Source organism: Coregonus lavaretus, assembly GCF_964263955.1.
Source record: "Coregonus lavaretus genome assembly, chromosome: 24".
Lineage (NCBI taxonomy): Eukaryota > Metazoa > Chordata > Actinopteri > Salmoniformes > Salmonidae > Coregonus > Coregonus lavaretus.
Window position 1 is genome coordinate 24,053,172 of NC_140011.1, and position 22,860 is coordinate 24,076,031.

The 22,860-nt window shown below is 42.4% G+C and overlaps 1 protein-coding gene across 1 annotated transcript in view; it reads left to right on the forward strand.

Annotated features, from left to right (window-relative positions):
- LOC311099441 (regulator of G-protein signaling 3-like) overlaps positions 1–22,860 on the forward strand; it is a gene marked incomplete at its 5' end in the record, with an annotated part of 148,211 nt that overhangs the window by 20,751 nt on the left and 104,600 nt on the right. The window contains 2 exons of the mRNA XM_084140126.1: positions 9,512–9,536; positions 12,952–13,086. Coding sequence (XP_083996252.1) covers positions 9,512–9,536; positions 12,952–13,086 — 160 coding nt within the window. The remainder of the gene's footprint in view (positions 1–9,511; positions 9,537–12,951; positions 13,087–22,860) is intronic.

Sequence of the window (22,860 nt, forward strand, 5' to 3'; positions counted from 1 at the left end):
AAACTGGCAACATCATCAACAATCGTCTAAAAAAAGACTTGTGGGGAAAACATATACAAACAAAATGGCCAAAGAGAAATGGTTTGGCAGTGAACGTAATACTGATAGGAAAGAACTGAGACAATTGTCAAACCAAAAACACAGAAACACCACAGACCAGGTTGGATGTATAAAATATCACCTGGCCCTAAAACAATATAAAAAGTATATATTTTTTAAAAGCTGTCTACAAAAATTGAAGAGGCAATAAACCAAAACTTGTTTTGGGAACTTTGGGGCAAGCTTAATACCTCACAAAATAAAAAGAACATCCCATTCGAAATGGTAATATCTGGAAAAACGACTTTGAAAAACTATATGAAAATACAGAATGCCAGACTCAGACCAAATTAGTTGATAAATTACAACAATTAAAGACCAACAAAACCCATTAGATATACCCATCACAATAACAGAGCTGAAAGAGAAAATCAAAGCCCTCAGTGTGGTAAAGCCCTTGGGCCAGACAGTATCTGTTGAAGAGAAGCAGCCCTAAGCTGCAGGAACCCATACTCAAGCTCTTCAACCTAGTGTTGAATGTAGAATACTTTCCAGTAATATGGAATAAAGGCATAATAACGCTCATGTTCAGAAGTGAAGACAAATTCGACCCTAATAGTTATCACGGTGTGTGCGTGACCAGTAATCTAGGGAAGGTTTTCTGCAGCATAATTAATACAAGAATACAGAATTGCTCAATGAAAACAGTGTTTTAAGTGCATGTCAAATTGGCTTCCTAACGATACAAAGAACATCTGACCACATCTCCACCCTTCACATGCTTATCAAAAAAACATGTTTATCAATTCACCAAGGTTAAAATATTTGCCTGCTTTATTGTCTTCAAATACAGTGGGGAAAAAAGTATTTAGTCAGCCACCAATTGTGCAAGTTCTCCCACTTAAAAAGATGAGAGAGGCCTGTAATTTCATCATAGGTACACGTCAACTATGACAGACAAATTGAGAAAAAAAATTCCAGACAATCACATTGTAGGATTTTTAATGAATTTATTTGCAAATTATGGTGGAAAATAAGTATTTGGTCACCTACAAACAAGCAAGATTTCTGGCTCTCACAGACCTGTAACTTCTTCTTTAAGAGGCTCCTCTGTCCTCCACTCGTTACCTGTATTAATGGCACCTGTTTGAACTTGTTATCAGTATAAAAGACACCGGTCCACAACCTCAAACAGTCACACTCCAAACTCCACTATGGCCAAGACCAAAGAGCTGTCAAAGGACACCAGAAACAAAATTGTAGACCTGCACCAGGCTGGGAAGACTGAATCTGCAATAGGTAAGCAGCTTGGTTTGAAGAAATCAACTGTGGGAGCAATTATTAGGAAATGGAAGACATACAAGACCAATGATAATCTCCCTCGATCTGGGGCTCCACGCAAGATCTCACCCCGTGGGGTCAAAATGATCACAAGAACGGTGAGCAAAAATCCCAGAACCACACGGGGGGACCTAGTGAATGACCTGCAGAGAGCTGGGACCAAAGTAACAAAGCCTACCATCAGTAACACACTACGCCGCCAGGGACTCAAATCCTGCAGTGCCAGATGTGTCCCCCTGCTTAAGCCAGTACATGTCCAGGCCCGTCTGAAGTTTGCTAGAGTGCATTTGGATGATCCAGAAGAGGATTGGGAGAATGTCATATGGTCAGATGAAACCAAAATAGAACTTTTTGGTAAAAACTCAACTCGTCGTGTTTGGAGGACAAAGAATGCTGAGTTGCATCCAAAGAACACCATACCTACTGTGAAGCATGGGGGTGGAAACATCATGCTTTGGGGCTGTTTTTCTGCAAAGGGACCAGGACGACTGATCCGTGTAAAGGAAAGAATGAATGGGGCCATGTATCGTGAGATTTTGAGTGAAAACCTCCTTCCATCAGCAAGGGCATTGAAGATGAAACGTGGCTGGGTCTTTCAGCATGACAATGATCCCAAACACACCGCCCGGGCAACGAAGGAGTGGCTTCGTAAGAAGCATTTCAAGGTCCTGGAGTAGCCTAGCCAGTCTCCCGATCTCAACCCTATAGAAAATCTTTGGAGGGAGTTGAAAGTCCGTGTTGCCCAGCGACAGCCCCAAAACATCAGTGCTCTAGAGGAGATCTGCATGGAGGAATGGGCCAAAATACCAGCAACAGTGTGTGAAAACCTTGTGAAGACTTACAGAAAACGTTTGACCTGTGTCATTGCCAACAAAGGGTATATAACAAAGTATTGAGAAACTTTTGTTATTGACCAAATACTTATTTTCCACCATAATTTGCAAATAAATTCATAAAAAATCCTACAATGTGATTTTCTGGAAAAAAAATTCTCATTTTGTCTGTCATAGTTGACGTGTACCTATGATGAAAATTACAGACCTCTCTCATCTTTTTAAGTGGGAGAACTTGCACAATTGGTGGCTGACTAAATACTTTTTTCCCCCACTGTAGGCATTCGATTCCATCTGGCATAAAGGACTCTTCCTCAAAGTCATCCAAAGTGGAGTTGGAGGAAGAACCTATGACCTATGTTATTAAATCAAATGAAAATAAATCGGTTAAAATTTGTCACAAAAAAAATATTATCAAACACGGGCGATGGGTCACCCTGGGTAGCAATTAGAGCCCAATACTGTTTAATATCTATATAGATTAATTTGCTAAATAGTTAGAGCAATCTACAGCTCCTGGGCACCTCCTAGACAACAAAGAAATTAATCTCCTTCTCTATGCAGATGAACTGTTCTTGTTGTCTCCAACAAAACAGGGGTTACAGCATAGCCTGTCTGTGTTGGAAGCCTACTGCCAAAACTGGGCACTGACTGTGAACATGAACAATACTAAAATTATGAAAGCCAGATCTTAAAGGCCCAGTGCAGTCAAAAATGTTATCTTTCTGTGTTTTATATATATTTCCACAATATGAGGTTGGAATAATACTGTGAAATAAATTATGATAATGCCCTTTTAGTGTAAGAACTGTTTGAAAAGACTGCCTGAAATTTCAGCTTGTTTTGGTGGGATGGAGCTTTGTTTGGCCTTTCCATTGTGACGTCACTATGTGGTAAATTAGTTAATAGACCAATAAGAAAGTGAGTTCCAAACCTCTCTGCTAATAACAGCTAGTTTTCAGTTTTCCCCTCTCCACTCAGACAATTCCCAGACAGGAATTGCTCTTTGCTAAGAAGCAAAACATTTTTCATTTTGACCATTTTAATGGAAATCCGGGGCGGCCGGTAGCTTAGTGGTTAAGAGCGTTGTGCCAGTAACCGAAAGGTCGCTGGTTCTAATCCCTGAGTCGACTAGGTGAAAAATCTGTCGATGTGCCCTTGAGCGAGGCACTTAACCCTAATTGCTCCTGTAAGTCGCTCTGGATAAGAGCGTCTGCTTAATGACTAAAGAAATAATAATAAATAAATAATTAAAAAATAAACAAAACAATCACAGTAAGGTACTTAATTATTACCCAGAAATGATTTGAGATATAAAAGGCTGCATTGGATCTTTAAGGAAATAAATACCACTTCAACCTAGGAGAGGTATACATTTACCACACCTCTAATTATACCTATCTCGGTCTTAACATCAGCGCATCGGGGCAGTTTGATGCCACTATCAAAACACTGGCAAAGAAAGCAAGGAGAGCATACAACTCAATAAAGAAAACAATATACAAATGTATCTCCCCTATCAAAATCTGGCTAAAAATATTTGACTCCATAACCAAACCTATCCTCCTGTATGGCAGTGAAATATGGGGCCCACTATTACAGTCAAAATACACATCATGGGACAAAACACCTGCAGAAAAACTGCACCATGAATTTAGCAAAAACAACCTATTGCAGCTTTTTGTGTGTGTGCGTGCACGTGCATGTTTGTGTATAACACCACCATTAAAAGTGTCCGGTGTTGATATCCCTATGTTCACTGCATCTAGACGTTTATCCTGGATTGATGTGGTACACATGGATTAATCCAGAACCTGTAGTGGGTCCTCATGACCCCCTTCCTGGCAACCCCATTCTAAGTGTGTGTCTAACACGGTTACGTAGCGGGGCATGGGAACCACAGCACCGCAGTCAGACATCTCTTTCATCATCTGAACTTTAACCTCATCTACCCTGTGTCTGGACCCACTGGAGATTATGACGTAATCACTTTGAGGTGGAGAGTACGAAGCAAGGGAGCGGGAGAGGGAAGGAGACAGAGAGTAGGCCTACTTTCTAATCTACTTTGTCATCTGTTCCCTTGTGACCAACAAGTTAGGACAAGTGAAATGGGAGCTAAAAGGCTGCTCCTTGGCCATTAGCTTAATAAATGTTATCTTGTTTACCGGTTGCTCGTTCACTGGTCGCTTGTTGTCATGTTTAGCTGTAAAGTACAGTACAGTAAAGAAAGCTAGCTTATCACTGCTCGGCGTGGGAACTGATGTACAGTAGTAGTGTGGCAGGTTATGATAGCATGTTCAGTCCCACTGGGTGGTTCATGAATGATGGGGTGTGACAGTATTTTGTGCTTCAATGACTATGTGAGCCTCTGCACTACTACATGGGGACTGGACACGTAAACGGGCATCAAAGCTCTGAGGAGCATGACACCCAATGACACTCATCATGGATGGAGATAACGTGAGTGTTTCTTAAAGCTGACCTCTGATTGGTTGATGAGCAGGTGTTTTTAGTTGTGATGGGATATTTTTGCCCTCAGAACAGCCTCAACTACCAGGTGTTGAAAGCATTCCACAGGGATGCTGGCCCATGTTGACTCCAATGCTTCCCACAGTTATGTCAAGTTGGCTGGATGTTCTTTGGGTGGGGGACCCTTCTTGATACACACTGGAAGTTGAGTGTGAGAACCCCATTAGTGTTGCAGTTCTTGACACACTCAAACCGGTGCACCTGGCACCTACTACCATACCTCGTTCAATGGCACTTAAATATTTTGTCTTGCCCATTCACCCTCTGAATGGCACACATACACAATCATTGTCTCAATTGTCTCAAAGCTTAAAAATCCTTCTTTAACCTGTCTCCTCCCCTTCATCTACACTGATTGAAGTGGATTTAACAGGTGACAACAATAAGGGATCATTGTTTTCACCTGGATTCACCTGGTCAGTCAGTCAGTCTATGTGGTCCTCTGTAGCTCAGCTGGTAGAGCACGGCGCTTGTAACGCCAAGGTAGTGGGTTTGATCCCCGGGACCACCCATACACAAAAATAAAATAATGTATGCACGCATGACTGTAAGTCGCTTTGGATAAAAGCGTCTGCTAAATGGCATATTATATTATTATTATATTATGTCATGGAAAGAGGAGGTGTTCCTAATGTTTTGAACACTCAGTGTATGTAGAATCTAGTTTGACCGGTGGACACAACACTCTTAGAAAAAGGATTCCAAAAGGGTTCTGCAGCTGTCACCATAAGATAACCCTTTTTGGTTCCAGGTAGAACCCTTTTTGGTTCCAAGTAGAACTGTGTTGGTTTCCATGTAGAACCCTCTGTGGAAAAGGTTCTACATGGAACCCAAAGAGTTCTACCTGGAATCAAAAGGGGTTCTTCAAAGGGTTCTTCTATGGGCACATCCAAAGAACCCTTTTTGGTTCTAGATAGCAACTTTTTTTCTAAAAGTGTAATGATTAGCGCTCTTCTGTCTCGCCTGCCAAGTACGTCTCGTTGGCAATCAAGGGTGGGGTATTGCCTTTATAAACTAAGGATTTGTGTTCATTCACAGACTTCAGGCCTACTGGGAATTCCTAGGAAGGCATGCCAAGGGAGAAGCAGAATGGATCTTCAATGTACTCCGGCGCACAGAACGCATATACTTGAATTATCACGGGCGAGACAGAATAGCGCTAATCATTAGTGTGCATCGGTCACAGTAGGATAGGAATTATGGGAACACGTCCACCTTCAGCAATTTATCCCAATTCAACCCCTTATTGCAAAGCCATTACCCCTTTTTGCATGGTGCCATTGCTTTGCTTAAATCACAATGAACAGCAGATTTGGAGCGCTCAGGAGACAGTAGCTTGTTATCAGCATTGATACAGTGACCTATGTTGCCTCTCTTGTTGGCATGCTAGACTGCCATACCCTCTGGCAGGCTGATAGGGGTGCCATCTCTGCCATGCATCGCTCTAGTGGCCATTCATTGAATTCTGTCTCGTTTGCTCTTGTGTTATCACTTGATGGTGGGTGTGTGCGTGCAAATGTACATTTAGGTAGAGGTATAGGAGTTAAAAGACTTGAAGAGAGTTGGGCAAATAGCTAGATCTGCCTAACAGGTTGGATGGACATTTAGATATACTTACTATCTATACTGCAATTCAGTTTTGTTTTGCAGAAGCATATGTTGTATGTCAGAAGCAGAGCTGGAATTTCATGATTTTAGGGGCAAGGCCATTTGGCCTTCAAGAGGTGCCCAATCTGCCATGGCACCAAGGCCATTTGCTAGGTCACCAAGGCCATTAACCAAAATAGCCAATTAAATTGATTTGAAAACCAAAAAACACTAGCTATTCTGTTAAGAAAAACAAAAGTGTATGTAAATGTACATACAGTAAATAATTAGCCTACATGTATTGGCTACAGTCTGTCATGTCCAGACCGATGCTGACAGGAGGGAGGCACCAGAAAATGTAGTCAAATCATAATGAGACTTTTAATGAAATATACATAATGCCAGTCATGTTTGACAAATATAATGTAGGATAATTAATATTAATGTCTAAAGGCTTGATTCTGGGGGGTTGTATGTGTTTGGGTTTGAATGAGAATGATTTAACTTGTTCTTATTTGCAAAAAAAAAACAGTCAAAAAATAAATCATAAGTAATAAGGTTTTGAAGTGTCTGTCCTATATCTAGGAGATATAAGAAAGCTGATACGCTACAGACGTTTTTGTGAGAGGATTGATTTTCAGGAGGTCCCATGGTCTGACAAACACCGCTGTAGTTCGGCCACATAGGTGGATTGAACAGATAGCATATGAACATTCTCATAATAATAATAATAATAGCGCTTTCATTACAGAAAGAATCTCAAAGCGCTTGAAAATAAAAATAAACAAGCATCAGATAAGATATATATGTAGCTACATAACAGAGAGTAGGTCTGGCCTACGACAATTGTCAGCTAGAGTTGGTTTTTCAAGCCTCCAACAGATGGGGTGACAGTTGAGAGGGATCCACATAGCTTGAGCAGAGGGAGGGGTTTGTCAACAGGGGGGAGATGAGCAGGTCCTCCTGTGGCTGGCAGGCAGCACAATTAAATGCGTCTCACAGGCACTTCGCTGTCCCTGCCGTCTGACTACCTTGCACGAGACGACGTTTATTGTTAAGTTTGCACTCACTCAATGATGTCAGCCTGCACAAGACTTCAGAGGAATCTTCAGACTGAGCAATCTATTCATCACTGCCAGCTCGCCATCCATTGCAGTCCTTCTCATGGTTCAGGAGACTGTAGAAAAACAACTAAAAATAGGGTGGTGTATTCAAATCAAAACACACTAGCTAACTAACTAGATAGCTTGCTAGCATTGAGAGCTAGCTATGTTGAAAGAGCTGATTTCCCATTAAATTCACAGGCAGGAAACACATAGATGTAACCCCGTCTTTTGTCTGACTCATTTAGCTATTCAGAGTCAAAAAGAAAAACATTCAAAGAAAAACAAATAAATAATAAATATTTACCAAATGTACAGGAGCTCTCTGCCTAGGCGACCTCAAGGTGCCATGGCAAAATGGCAAAATGTGTAGAATAGAAGAAAATTAGCTAAAAAACTGCACAGTTTTCTCTCTGCCCCATGGAAACATTGAGGAAGGCCCCGTGAAACTGTGCTACGCCACTGGTACCACTACAGTGACAAGCGTTTGTAACCCTGGCCAGGGGTCTCAGGAGGGGAGCCCCAGGGCAGTTATCAGATGCCACTCATGGAAGAGGAGCAACATGACCTTAACATGGTGGTCCCTATGGACTGGCTACACTGGAATCTGTGTGATTTTGATGAATCTGTTATCATTCTCCAGGGATTCTAAGTTCTTGGACAGAAGATCGGGTTCTGTCCAAGTTGTTGTCTTTTCACTCCATCTGGAATCTTAGTTTTAACGTCATTTTCCATTGCAACAGATCAAATCAAATCAAATCAAATCAAATCAAATCAAATTGTATTGGTCACATGCGCCGAATACAACAGGTGCAGACATTACAGTGAAATGCTTACTTACAGCCCTTAACCAACAGTGCATTTATTTTAAACAAAAAAGTAAGAATAAAACATCAACAAAAAAGTGTTGAGAAAAAAAGAGCAGAAGTAAAATAAAGTGACAGTAGGGAGGCTATATATACAGTAAAATAAAGTGACAGTAGGGAGGCTATATATACAGGGGGGTACCGTTGCATAGTCAATGTGCGGGGGCACCGGCTAGTTGAGGTAGTTGAGGTAATATGTACATGTGGGTAGAGTTAAAGTGACTATGCATAAATACTTAACAGAGTAGCAGCAGCGTAAAAAGGATGGGGTGGGGGGGCAGTGCAAATAGTCCGGGTAGCCATGATTAGCTGTTCAGGAGTCTTATGGCTTGGGGGTAGAAGCTGTTGAGAAGTCTTTTGGACCTAGACTTGGCACTCCGGTACCGCTTGCCGTGTGGTAGCAGAGAGAACAGTCTATGACTAGGGTGGCTGGAGTCTTTGACAATTTTGAGGGCCTTCCTCTGACACCGCCTGGTATAGAGGTCCTGGATGGCAGGGAGCTTTGCCCCAGTGATGTACTGGGCCGTACGCACTACCCTCTGTAGTGCCTTGCGGTCAAGATTGAATGTTTTAAAGACACTTTGTAACAAATATATTTTGTAAAGACACTACACAAATGATTTGGGGCATATTTTGCCATGTGTTCTTCTGGGCTCGATTTATCTAGAAAAGGGGTGCCAACATTCTTGGAGCCTGGTCTAGCTAGCTGCTGATGCAATGGTATTGTCCTTCACACATTGCCTGCCATTGTGGCATTGCCCTCGAAAATACTCCAGCCTGCCAAGACTGTGATCAGCCACCATCTGCCAACACTCCACTCATAGTCTAGTGAGGTCTATACTTGCGAACTCCTGAAAAAGTTTAAAGAAACGTTTTCACTATCTCAAAATCTGCATCAGCCAATTAGAATTGTCAACATAGTTGAACGTGATAGAACGCTACATGTTAGCTTTTCCCATGAGATAACCTGGCACACTTATGCTATGCTAACATGACCAGCTGGTCATTAATATTTTCTGTAACATATTCCGCATCAGCCAATTACAAATGTTGACGTAGTTGGACGTGATAAAACAGTTTTTCTTGAAAGCGTCCTTAACAGAAGTCAAATGGCACGATGTGATGACCAAAGTTACTAAAACATGTGTGAAAAATCTACAGGACAAATGGCTCACAGTGTAGCAATCATGGCTCCTGTTAACTTTTTTCGCAGTTTGCGGCAAGGGTTCGAATACCAGGTGAGACATATACAATTACATTTATTCTATAATCGTCTTGCGATGGGAAGTGCAGCCAACCCTTGAAAATGAAGTTTACGAATATATTTAATGAGGAGCTTAAATATAGGAGCTTCTTGCTGACCGACACGTGACTACAATGTAGGCTACATTACAAAGACAAGTAGACTGCACTTACATGTACAACGTTTTATATGCATTATTATAATCATCTACTTCTCCACATATGCATTATTTAAATTGAGCGTTGAGGACCAGCATTTAAAAAAATCTTAACATAAAAGCTTGATGCGAGGAGGCCTCACACCCACGGTTACTGTACCCCAAAGCATCTGAGTAAACCACCTTAGTCGTGTACACCACCTGGCATTGTTGGTGATAGAGGAGCATGACAGCTATTTGACAAGACCATAAGGCCATTCAACTTTTTTTAACGGTCTGATAAACTTACATGTTGAATAGACCTCTTTTTTTCCATAAAAGCACATGCATGTGTGTGAAAAGGATAAGCAAAACGTGAAATGTTTTTATATATGCGAAAACGTGCCTTTTGAATTTTGTCTAACGTTAATAGCCTAGTCAAGAATGCATCATGCAATATTGGCACACTTCACTTGTTACAGACCAAGTGGAACAAAGGTAAAGCTTGAATTTGGAGGTTTAAAGACTACTTGTTAACTTTTAAAGTTCGATGAGGAACCACTTTTCAGTTTTTCCCTCCCCTCTCAAACCACTCCCAGACAGTCCTAGCAAAATTCTTGCTTGAGAAATTGCTATTTACTAAGATGATATTTTTGTTTATTTTTGACCATTTTAATTGAAAACAATCACAGTAAGGTACTTAAAGTGGAACTGACAGTGTTTTAGAAACATGCAATCTTATTCAAATCTGTTCACATACACCCCCAGGAAGAATATGATGCTTAAAAAAAAGATTTTCTGACAAGTGAGCACTTAGATATGGTAATTTTCACATTTTCATACATTCATAGAATGTTTGGGAATGACGTAGAGTAAGGCGTTTGTGAAAATTCTATAGCAATATAGAATTGGCTACAGCTAGCAAAGTGATTCACATTATTTGTTAGCTAACCAAATGATACCTGCATCGCTAGCTGTAGCCACAGAAAAACGATATGGGGGAAAAAGTCAGCCACTCACCCACTCGTCCAATGACAACATCCTCCCAGCAGCTAGCTAGCTAGCTAATGTTAGGCTCCATGTTTTTAGTTTACTAAATAAATAGCTTCATAAATAGATAAGCTAGCCTATTAGCCATGTTATGACTGACTTGTGATCATTGCCCTTGCTAGTTTGCTTGTATTGACATTCCCAGGCTTAGTTATATTTGTCTGTTTTTGTCCAAACTATTCGCTTAATGACAGATGTCGTGACAGGGAAGCGAGCTAGCAAGCATCATGATGCGCCGCAGACCAGGACAGCGTTAGCTCCAAGAAAATCCTTCAGGACTCTGGTCAATCTCTGAGGACTTCCAGAAAATGGAAAAACCTCTAAAAATAACCCACACTGTCGAAGAAATCTTGGCACAAAGCAAAAACACCAGAGAGAAGAAAGCAGATTGAGTGAATGGAAAAAATAGACAGCTGAGTGTCTAGTTTTTTTTGTATTTTATGTTGTGTTTACTTCAGGGAATGAATATGACTGAAATTATCTTACCTGAGCCAGGCATCTGTCTGTGAGAGTTTGGTTCTCGGTCAAGCTGGACATCAAAGTAATTTTTCCTCTCATCGAGACTGCGTAAACAACAGTGTGTGGGTGTAATTCACAACTTTTGAGTTGCCTAAAGGTATTGGTTGGTTATTTGATTTGATCAGTATCCTTGGAATAGTGTCCAATTCAAATGCTAAAAGGGAACCATTTAGGAATGATTCCAAGTGTTTCACAGAAAAACACGAGGGTGTCTCAACAGCTCAAAATGCATTGACCCTATTCATGTCAACAGGCAGTGCCAAAAGTGCCTCCCCTACAGTATGTCTTTGTATTTCGACAAGCATTTCGCTACACTCGCAATAACATCTGCTAAAAATGTGTATGTGACCAATAAAATGTGATTTGATTTGTACAGATCCACTGTAGTTAATAGAAGAGGTTAGAGCATTGTGTATACCTAGTTTATATACTGTACACATACACACACCACTTAAACACATCAGCATAAATGTTAACCTTGAACCAGTGAAACTGACAGAGGTCTATTTTAAGACGTTTCCTCAGTCTGATTGACGGTTTCATTCAGTCCATTGACTCCATGAATATCTCCATCCCCACAGCATTAGCAAGAAAGCACATCCATTGCAAATATGCGTAAAATTCCCATTAGTCTCTCCCTCTGATGTTTTCTGAGTATCTCCTTTGAACAGACTTTACACGTCGATATCCCTGTCGACTTGAAGTTAACTACAGGACATTCAATTCCACCCTCCAGAACATTAATGAAAGGGATGGATTGATTTATGTTCTTTCTTTGGGGGGCACCCAACTTGAAGTATTTTAATCAGTTTGACCGGAGATCTATTTCACTTGATGTGACCAAATCACATGATCTAAGTCTGGCTCCAAGTCACAATGGTCAAATATCACACCATGGGGTTGTTAATATTTCAAGCACAGTAGTCAATATGCTACTACTGTTTGTTACTACAGCATCAGTACAGTATACCACTTCTGGCTTGCTAAGTTCCTTTGTTAGTACTTATCCTCTTTCAAAGCATTCTCTGCTCTCTCAAGCTGCTCAGCACTGCCCTGGACTGTACCAGTGGGTCAGCGTAATTCTCTGTGACTAAGTGGATATTACACACACACACGCACACACATAAACACGTCCACACACACGCACACACACACACACACAAACACACACAGGCATATATGCGCAGGCACACACACACACAGACAGACACTGCCTTTTGCTTTGAAACCATTAAGCACGATACCTCTCCAACACTCTCTTGCTGTTCTCATTTGCCATCATTCTTTAATTCATTTGCTTTCATTTTCTCTCTCATTCCCCCCCCCCCCCCCCCCCTTAAAACAGAGGTCATGCCACCATGGAGACACATTTACAAAGAAGCCTTTTTCTCATCCAAACTGTCAAACCTGCAACAAAGAGAAGAATGAAGTATTGCATGAAAGGAGAATAACCACCCCTCTCATCCTTTCTCTCTCCCCCACTCTCTCTTTCCTCTCTCTCCCTCTCTCTCTCTCCTCTCTCCCCTCTCATCCTTTATCTCTCCCCCACTCTCTTTCCTCTCTCTCCCTTCTCTCTCTCTCTCCTCTCTCTCCTCTCTCCTCTATCTCTCTCTCTCTCTCTCTCTCTCTCTCACTCTCTGTCTCTGTCTTTCTCTCTGTCTCTCTCCGTCTCTCTGTCTCCATGTCTCTCTCTCTGGCTGTGTAGAAGTGTGACTGCCTGCTCAGTCTGGAAGCCTACTCTGCTGACCAGAAGCGGCGTGTGTGTCAGTGTCTGAAGGACAACATTGAAAAGCAGCTCCAGCTCCAGAGGAGTGCACCCTTCGTCCCTCCTGCCGACCAGGTAGGAAACACACACACCCTCATCCTGCCACTTATTGGCTCATCTGCGATCACACTCATCCCTGCTCCAGTTCACTCACCGGATCATTGCTGAAGCACATGGCTTGCACTAAACTCATGGTGAGAGCGAATCCATGGACAGTGTGTTACTGTGCTTCTCCAATGCAGTCCGCTGCTGTCTCCTTTTTTAAAATCAAATTCAAATCAAATCAAATTGTATTTGTCACATGCGCCGAATACAACGGATGTAGACTTTACCGTGAAATGCTTGGTTACGAGCCCTTGTCAACGATGCAGAGTAAAAAAATATATTTTTATAAAATATACAAGAATGGAGCTATGTACAGGGGGTACCAGTACTAGATCAATGTGCAGGGGTACGAGGTATTTAAGGTAGATATGTACATGAAGGCAGGCATTAGGATAGATAATAATAAGAATAAAGAACAGAGTAGTAGCAGCATATGATGAGTTTAACTTGTGTGTGTGTATGTTTTGCATCGGTATGCATGTGTGTTATGTATTTGTGTGCAAATGTAGTGTATATGAATGTGTGTGGGTTTTGTGTGAGAGTGTCAGTGTAGTGTGTGTATATAGTATGTAAACAGTGAGCTCCACAATTATTGAAACAGTACATGTTTTGTTGTTTTGGCTGTGTACTTCAGCACTTTGGATTTGAAATTATACAATGACTATGAGGTTAAAGTGCAGACTGTCAACTTTAATTTTAGGGTATTTTCATCCATATCGGGTGAACAGTTTAGAAATTAAAGCACTTTTTCCACGTTTTGTTACATTACAGCTTATTCTAAAATGGATTAAATAGTTTTCTACACACAATACCCCATAATGACAACGCAAAAACAGGTTTTTAGAAATGTTTGCTAATTTATTTAAAAAAATAACAAAACTGAAATATCACATTTACATAAGTATTCAGACCCTTTGCTATGAGACTCGAAATTGAGCTCAGGTGCATCCTGTTTCCATTGATCATCCTTGAGATGTTTCTACAACTTGATTGGAGTCCACCTGTGGTAAATTCAATTGATTGGACATGATTTGGAAAGGAACACACCTGTATATATAGGATCCCACAGTTGACAGTTCATGTCAGAGCAAAAACCAAGTCATGTCGAAGGAATTGTCCGTAGAGCTAGGAGACAGGATTGTGTTGAGGCACAGATCGTGGAGAAGGGTACCAAAACATTTCTGTAGCATTGAAGGTCCCCAAGGACACAGTGGCCTCCATCATTCTTAAATGGAAGAAGTTTGGAACCACCAAGACTCTTCCAAGAGCTGGCCGCCCGGCCAAACTGAGCAAGAGACCATAAGAAGACCATAAGAAACAAGACTCACAGACCATGAGAAACAAGATTCTCTGGTCTGATGAAACCAAGATTGAACTCTTTGGCCTGAATTCCAAGCGTCACGTCTGGAGGAAACCTGGCACCATCCCTACGGTGAAGCATGGTGGTGGCAGCATCATGCTGTGGGGATGTTTTTCAGCGGCAGGGACTGGGAGACTAGTCAGGATCGAGGGAAAGATGAACGGAGCAAAGTACAGAGAGATCCTTGATGAATACCTGCTCCAGAGCGCCCAGGACCTCAGAATGGGGCGAAGATTCACCTTCTAACAGGACAATGACCCTAAGCACACAGCCAAGACAACGCAGGAATTGCTTCAGGACAAGTCTCTGAATGTCCTTGAGTGGCCCAGCCAGAGCCCAGACTTGAACCCGATCGAACATCTCTGGAGAGACCTGAAAATAGCTGTGCAGCGACGCTCCCCATCCAACCTGACAGAGCTTGAGAGGATCTGCAGAGAAGAATGGGAGAAACTCCCCAAATACAAGTATGCCAAGCTTGTAGTGTCATACCCAAGAAGAACTGCGGCTGTAATCGCTGCCAAAGGTGCTTCAACAACAAAGTACTGAGTAAAGAGTCTGAATACTTATGTAAATGTTACATTTCAGTTTTTATTTTTAATACATTTGCTAAAATTTCTAAACAACAGTTTTTGCTTTGTCATTATGGGGTATTGTGTGTAAAAAACAAACAATTGAATCCATTTTAGAATAGGGTTGTAACGTAACAAAATTTGGAAAAAGGTAAGGGGTCTATATACTTTCCGAATGCACTGTACTGTATGTGTATTAAGTAAAGTAATCAAACGTTTAGTATTTGGTACCATATTCATAACATGCAATGATTACATCAAGCTTGTGACTCTACACACTTTTTGGATGCATTTTCTGTTTGTTTTGGTTGTGTTTCAGATTATTTGTGCCCAATTGAAGTGAATGGTAAATAATGTATTATGTCATTTTCGAGTAACTTTTATTGTAAATAAAAATAGAATAAGTTTCTAAACACTTCTACATTAATTCAGATGATACCATGAATATGGATAGTCCTGAATTAATCATGAATAATGATGAGTGAGAAAGTTACAGACGCACAAATATCAAACCCCCAAGACATGCTAACCTCATCACTACAATAACAGGGGAGGTAAGCATTTTTTGGGTGCATCTGTAACTTTCTCACTCATCATTATTCACAATTAATTCAGGACTATCCAGACTATCTGGGCTGTCTGCACCACCCTCTGTAGCGCTTTGCTGTCGAGGGCGGTACATTGGCCATACCAAGCGGTGATACAGCCAGTCAAGAAGATCTCGATGGTTCAGCTGTAGAACTTTTTGAGGATCTGAGGGCCGATGCCAAATATTTTCAGCCTCTTTTCAGCCTCCTGAGGAGAAAGAGGCACTGTTGTGCTCTCTTCACGCGACTGTGTGTGTGTGGACCATGTTAAGTCCTTAGTAATGTGGACGCCAAGAAACTTGAATCTCTCGACCCATTCAACTACTACCCTGTTGATGTGAATGGGGGCGTGCTCTCCCCTTTTTCTCCTGTAGTCCACAATCAGCTCCTTGGTCTTACTGAAGTTGAGGGAGAGGTTGTTGTCCTGGCACCACACTGCTAAGTCTCTGACCTCCTCCCTGTAGGCTGTCTCATCGCTGTCAGTGATCAGGCTTACCACTGTTGTGTGGTCAGCAAACTGTTGGAGTCGTGCATGTATCCTGTTTGCAACAAAGCACTAAAGTAATACTGCAAAAAAAATACATTTTTGTCCTGAACAAAGTGTTATATTTGGGGCAAATCCAATACAACACATTACTGAGTACCACTCTCCATATTTTCAAGCATAATGGTGGCTGCATCATGTTATGGGTATGCTTGTAATCATTAAGGACTGTGGAGTTTTCAGGATAAACAGGAAAAGGAATAGAGCTAAGCAGAGGCAAAATCCTAGAAGAAAACCTGGTTCAGTCTGCTTTCCACGAGACACTGGGAGATGAATTCACCTTTCAGCAGGACAATAAACTAGATTATATTGTGGAAAATAACCACTATACTTTATTACAAATCAGTCCTTCCAGAGTGTTTGTGGGATTAAGAATTACTTTATTATAATGTCAACAAAGCCAGGCCAATCTGCAGATTTGCCCCCTCTCTCTCCCTCCCTCCTACCTATATAGTCTCCTTCCCCCACCCTAGGTTCCAATCCATCCCTCTTCAGTTTCCCGCTCTTTATCACTCTGCCCACTTCCTTTGTCTCTGAGGTCGGCTAAATTTGACTTTCATTAAGTTCAGAATCACATAGTACTACAATCAATCAATCCTTATCTTGCAAAAACACTCATGTTTAGTTTAAACTCTGTTCAACCCCGGCTCTTTTCACTGTGTTTGAAGATAGAAACAAATGGCCCAAGCCAGTTTCAGTCTTTGATATGATAAGACAACCATGGATCTAAGTAAGAGCAAGCAATTTGACCCTGGGTCAGCTTCCCTCTTTTACCCACACACACAGTGAAATGACCCAATTCAGTTAGCCACAAAGAATGTTAACTATATGTTGATAATTAACTCAGTTTCACCTCATAGTCCACTAAACAATTTCCAACAAACACAAGGCCAAATCTACACTGGAGTTGCTTACCAAGATGACAGTGAATGTTGCTGAGTGGCCGAGTTACAGTTTTGACTTAAATCTACTTGAACATCTATGGCAAGACCTGGAAATGGTTGTCCACCAATGATCAACAACTAATTTGACAGAGCTTGAAGAATTTAGAAAATAATAATGGGCAAACGTTGCACATTCCAGATGTGGAAAGGTCTCAGAGACTTACCCAGAAAGACTCACAGCTGTAATCGTTTCCAAAGGTGCTTCTACAAAGTATTGACTCAGGGGTGTGAATACTTATGTAAATGAATATCTCTGTATTTCATTTTCAATAACTTTGCAAACATTTCAAAAACATATTTTCACTTTGTCATTATGGGGTACTGTGTGTAGATGGGTGAGAAAAGAACATATATTTAATCAATTTTGAATTCAGTCTGTAACACAACAAAATGTGGAATAAGTCAAGGGTTACGAATACTTTTTGAAGGCACTGTATATCTCCTCTTGTCCAGGTGTGAGAGGGCAGTGTGAAGTGCTTTTAAGATTGCGTCATTTGCGGATTTGTTGGGGCGGTATGCGAATTGGAGTGGGTGCAGGGTGTCTGGGATGATGGTGTTGATGTGTGTCATGACCAGCCTTTCAATACACTATATAATTACAGATGTGAGTGCTACAGGGCGATAGTCATTTAGGCAGGTTACCTTGGAGCTATTGGGGAACAGGGACAATGGTGGTCATCTTGAAACATATTGGGTTTACAGCCTGGGACAAGGAGATATTGAAAATGTCTGCACATGCTTTGAGAACGCTCCCTGGTATTCCGAGTGTTAACCTGCTTAAAAGTTTTACACACGTTTTTGGTTTGGATACGTTCGTATAGTCACTTTGGGGATGACGTCGTCTATGCACTTAATGATGAAGCCTCAATGCCATCGAATGAATGCCGAAACATATCCCAGTTTGGACTAGCCAAACAGTCCGATAGCCTCACGTCTGCGTCATCGGAACACACACTGGTACCTCCTGTTTGAGATTTTGTTTGTAAACAGGAAGAAGGAGAATAGAGTCGTGGTCAGAAGGGAGGACGAAGCAGGGCCTTGTATGGGTTTCTGAGGGTAGAATATAAGTGGTCTAGAGTTTTAGTGCCCCTAGTGGTGCAGGAGACGTGTTGGTAAAAGTGAGGTAGAAAGGTTTTAAGTCTCCCTGCCTTAAAGTCTCCGCCCACCAGAAACATGACTGGGTGAGCGGTTTCTTGTTTGTTTATGGCCCCATCACAGTTTGTTGAGTGCCAAAGTGGTGTTGGCTTTTGGAGGGATGTAGACATCCATGATAATTAATGATAAGAACTCCCTTCATAGATTAAAGGGTCTGTAGATTACCATGAGGTATTCTATATCAGGTTAGCAAAAGCTTGAGATTTCCTTCACAACCCTCCTCCTTTGGACTTGCCCGAGGCTGCCTTCTTCGAATCGTGCCGCTGCATGGAGTAACCACTGTAGTACTACGCTGTCACGATCGCCAATAAAGTAGGACCAAAGCGCAGCGTTGGGAGTGAACATGACTTTAATGTTGAAATAACGACAAAACAAAACACGATCCGTAACGTCCTCAGTACACCGACTGAACATAGAACAAAAACCCACAACTAACACAAGAAAACCTACATCTTAAATATGGCTCCCAATCAGAGATAACGAGCCGACAGCTGACACTCGTTACCTCCGATTGGGAGTCATTGAATACAAACAAGGAAACACAACCACAACCTAGAAATAGACACAACAGAACTCCCCACCTAGAAATAAACGTGACAGACATGCAACCATAAAACATCACCCAAAACCCAACAAAACAACATACACCCTGGCTCAAATACACAAGTCCTGGAGCCAGAGTGTGACAGTACCCCCCCCTAAAGGTGCGAACTCCGGGCGCACCAGCATACAGTCTAGGGGAGGGTCTGGGTGGGCGTCTGTCCACGGTGGCGGTTCTGCCCCTGGTCGTGGTCCCCATCCCACCTTAGTCACCACCCGCTTCCCTAGCCTCCTCCACATTACCACCCCCCAACTACACCCCACTGGGTTAAGGGGCGGCACCGGACTAAGGGGCAGCACCGGACTACGGGGAAGTACCGGACTAAGGGGCAGTACCGGACTAAGGGGCAGTACCAGGCTGAATGGCGGATACTGGCTGGACGGCTCTGGTGGCTCCTGGCTGGTCGGCTCTGGCGGATCCTGGCTGGACGGCTCTGGCGGATCCCGGCTGGACGGCTCTGGCGGATCCCGGCTGGACGGCTCTGGCGGATCCCGGCTGGACAGCTCTGGCGGATCCCGGCTGGACAGCTCTGGCGGATCCCGGCTGGACGGCTCTGGCGGATCCTGGCTGGACGGCTCTGGCGGATCCTGGCTGGACGGCTCATGGCTGGCTGATGGATCTGGCTGCTCATGGCTGGCTGACGGATCTGGCTGCTCATGGCTGGCTGACGGATCTGGCTGCTCATGGCTGGCTGACGGATCTGGCTGCTCATGGCTGGCTGACGGATCTGGCTGCTCATGGCTGGCTGACGGATCTGGCTGCTCATGGCCGGCTGACGGATCTGGCTGCTCATGGCTGGACGGCTCTGGCGGATCCTGGCTGGCGGAAGGCTCTGGCTGATCCTGTCTGGCAGAAGGCTCTGGCTGATCCTGTCTGGCGGAAGGCTCTGGCTGATCCCGTCTGGCGGAAGGCTCTGGCTGATCCCGTCTGGCGGAAGGCTCTGGCTGATCCTGTCTGGCGGACGGCTCTGGCTGGACAGGGCTGACGACGCACCCCGTAGGCTCGGGGCGTTGAGCAGGGACAGGCAGAACCGCACTGGGGACACACACCCCTGGCCCTACACGGGGATCAGGAACGGGCCGGACCGGACTGGAAACACCCCCCAGTACCTCTCGCCGTGCCTCCACACTTTCCATCCCCTTCGTAACCAGTGGCCCCCTTAAACTGGCGGCCATATCTGCCAACCTCTTGCACTCCTCCGGGCCGTACACCTTCTGCCCCGACGTCGTGAGCCCCCCCCTAAAAATTTTCTGGGGGTCTCTCCTCTCGGTGGACCAGGCCTCCATAGTCCTCTCCCAACCTTCACTCTTCTGGCTCCACCACCCGTTATCCAACTGCTGCTTGGTCTCGTTTTGGTGGGTTTTTCTGTCACGATCGCCAATAAAGTAGGACCAAAGCGCAGCGTTGGGAGTGAACATGACTTTAATGTTGAAATAACGACAAAACAAAACACGATCCGTAACGTCCTCAGTACACCGACTGAACATAGAACAAAAACCCACAACTAACACAAGAAAACCTACATCTTAAATATGGCTCCCAATCAGAGATAACGAGCCGACAGCTGACACTCGTTACCTCCGATTGGGAGTCATTGAATACAAACAAGGAAACACAACCACCACCTAGAAATAGACACAACAGAACTCCCCACCTAGAAATAAACGTGACAGACATGCAACCATAAAACATCACCCAAAACCCAACAAAACAACATACACCCTGGCTCAAATACACAAGTCCTGGAGCCAGAGTGTGACATACGCACATAGAGTCATCCAGCCACATCTCTATAAGGCGTATAATATTGCAGCTTTCAAGTCTCTCTGATACCAGACTCTCGAACAAAGCTCATACATCTTATCTCGAATGACTGGATATTTGCCAATAGAACCGAGGGGCGTGCCGGACAATGTTCTCTTCGTCTCAGTCTTACCAGGATGCCGGCTCGTCTATCGCGTCTAAGCCTGCAGCGATTTGGTAGCCCATGAAACAAAGGAATGGGGTCCAGTATGAACAAGGGAACAGATGAGCTGAGAAGTCAAAATCGAGGTTAGTAACTGTCGATCTGATGTCCAGAAGTGCTTGGCGGTCATATGTGATAATAGTATGAACTTTCTGCTAAAAAAAATGTAAAGATTAACATGAAAAAAGTCACTAAATAGCAAAGTCGGGTTGGAACTCGTAAGATGTTGCCCTTCTCCGTCGGCACCATCACACACAAATGCTTATCATGCTTTATCATGCTTATCAGCTGCTATGTAGATCTTCATATGACTATGAAGTACTCCCATGTAGCTTGTAACTCACCAAGCTCTTTGGGTTTGCTTGGATGTTGTGTTGGAGGTGCAGTGGGCATTCTTTAACTGGGCACTACTCCAAGCACCATTATGGGTAACACTTCATTTTACAGCCCGTTAATTACTATGTATTTAGTTTAAACTCTGTTCTAGGTAAATACATAGGAAACACCAACAAACATCATTGATTATTTATTGCCACGTAATTACAAAATAAATACCTTCAAGTCATCCTCTTGTGTTGATATTCTCTCCTGTTGTTTCTATGTACTTTTCCTTTAGTTACCATGCATGTTCGTAGTAAGAGGGCTGTAAAATGAAGTGGTGTCTGTTTCCACATAGATACAATGTAGTTACTTGTGAGGCACCACTGCATTGGACGACTCCATCCCATGACTACAACAGCAAATCTGTCCATGATCTTACCCTTTTGTTACATGGTACCACCTTCACACTTACAGGGTATGTAGGAGGTAAGACAGCTGTAAGATGAAGCCATTGTTAATACTATAGATACCAGATACTTGCAGGTCAATTATCCCTCTTTATGATTGTTATTGTGTGGACATAAACATACCATGTAATTTAGGTATGTATTTAGTAACATGGCTGTAAAATGAAGTGGTGTCTGTTTCCAGGTAGATACAAAGTAGGTACATGTGAAGTACCACCACATTGGATGACTCCATTCCATGAAGACAACAGCAAATCTGTCCGTGATCTTAACCTGTTGTTTCATGGTACCACCTTCACACTTACAGTAAGCAAGAAAAACGTTTTTTCACGATTTCACTAATATCATCAAAATCAATAAATCATAGCAAATTTTTGGGCTCATTCAGTAGTTTTACCTGATTAAGTAGATTCCTGTTGAAAAATAATCTTAAAAGTACCATTTATATTACTGAAACATTGGTGCTGTTGCTGCTTCCTGTTGTCATGTAATTTTATTTATAGCCGAGTGTCAAAACACTGCTTTTAAATGTTCAAATTCATAATCAATATGCTGAAATATGTTGTGATATTTTGAAGACAAATACATAAAAGTTACTCCCTACACACACGTGTCACACTTGTGTTCAGATAACTTGTACTTTGCTAAATTAGTACTTTATAAACTGCACATGCCATTGACATTATATTGAATGCTAGCTCCCGCTTTGGTTGTAATTTAGCTTAATGTTGTACAGAAGGTATCTAGCTCGCTCCTTTGAGTGTTAAGATATTGTTTTCCTATGAGGTAATATGCTTGTGGAAACATTACATGTATGCATAGTTTGCGCATACTCTGTTTACAGTTATTTTGTGGCACTTTTTTGTCAAGTGAAATGGTGAGACAGATAACTAGCTATTTCTGCAAGTGAATTTGCTTTTGCTAACAATCTTCTATGTTAGCTCGTGGTTGGAATGTATTCAGTCATTCTATTCAGTCAAATTTGTATACTTTATATTCATGTCATGTGGATACAAAAACTTGTTGTTTTCACATATTCACATATAAATTAATGCTATTCACTTTTGTTGTTATGCTAGCTCTTTATGATTGTGAGTACAAATGTGTATCTACTAAGGTTTGTTTAGTTGATTTTCATTAAATTAACTTTACTATGAATTGTGTGTTTGTCTTCATTCTGAAAATGTCCCCAACTTGACAAACTGGATCACTTTGTTCTCTTTGTCCAAT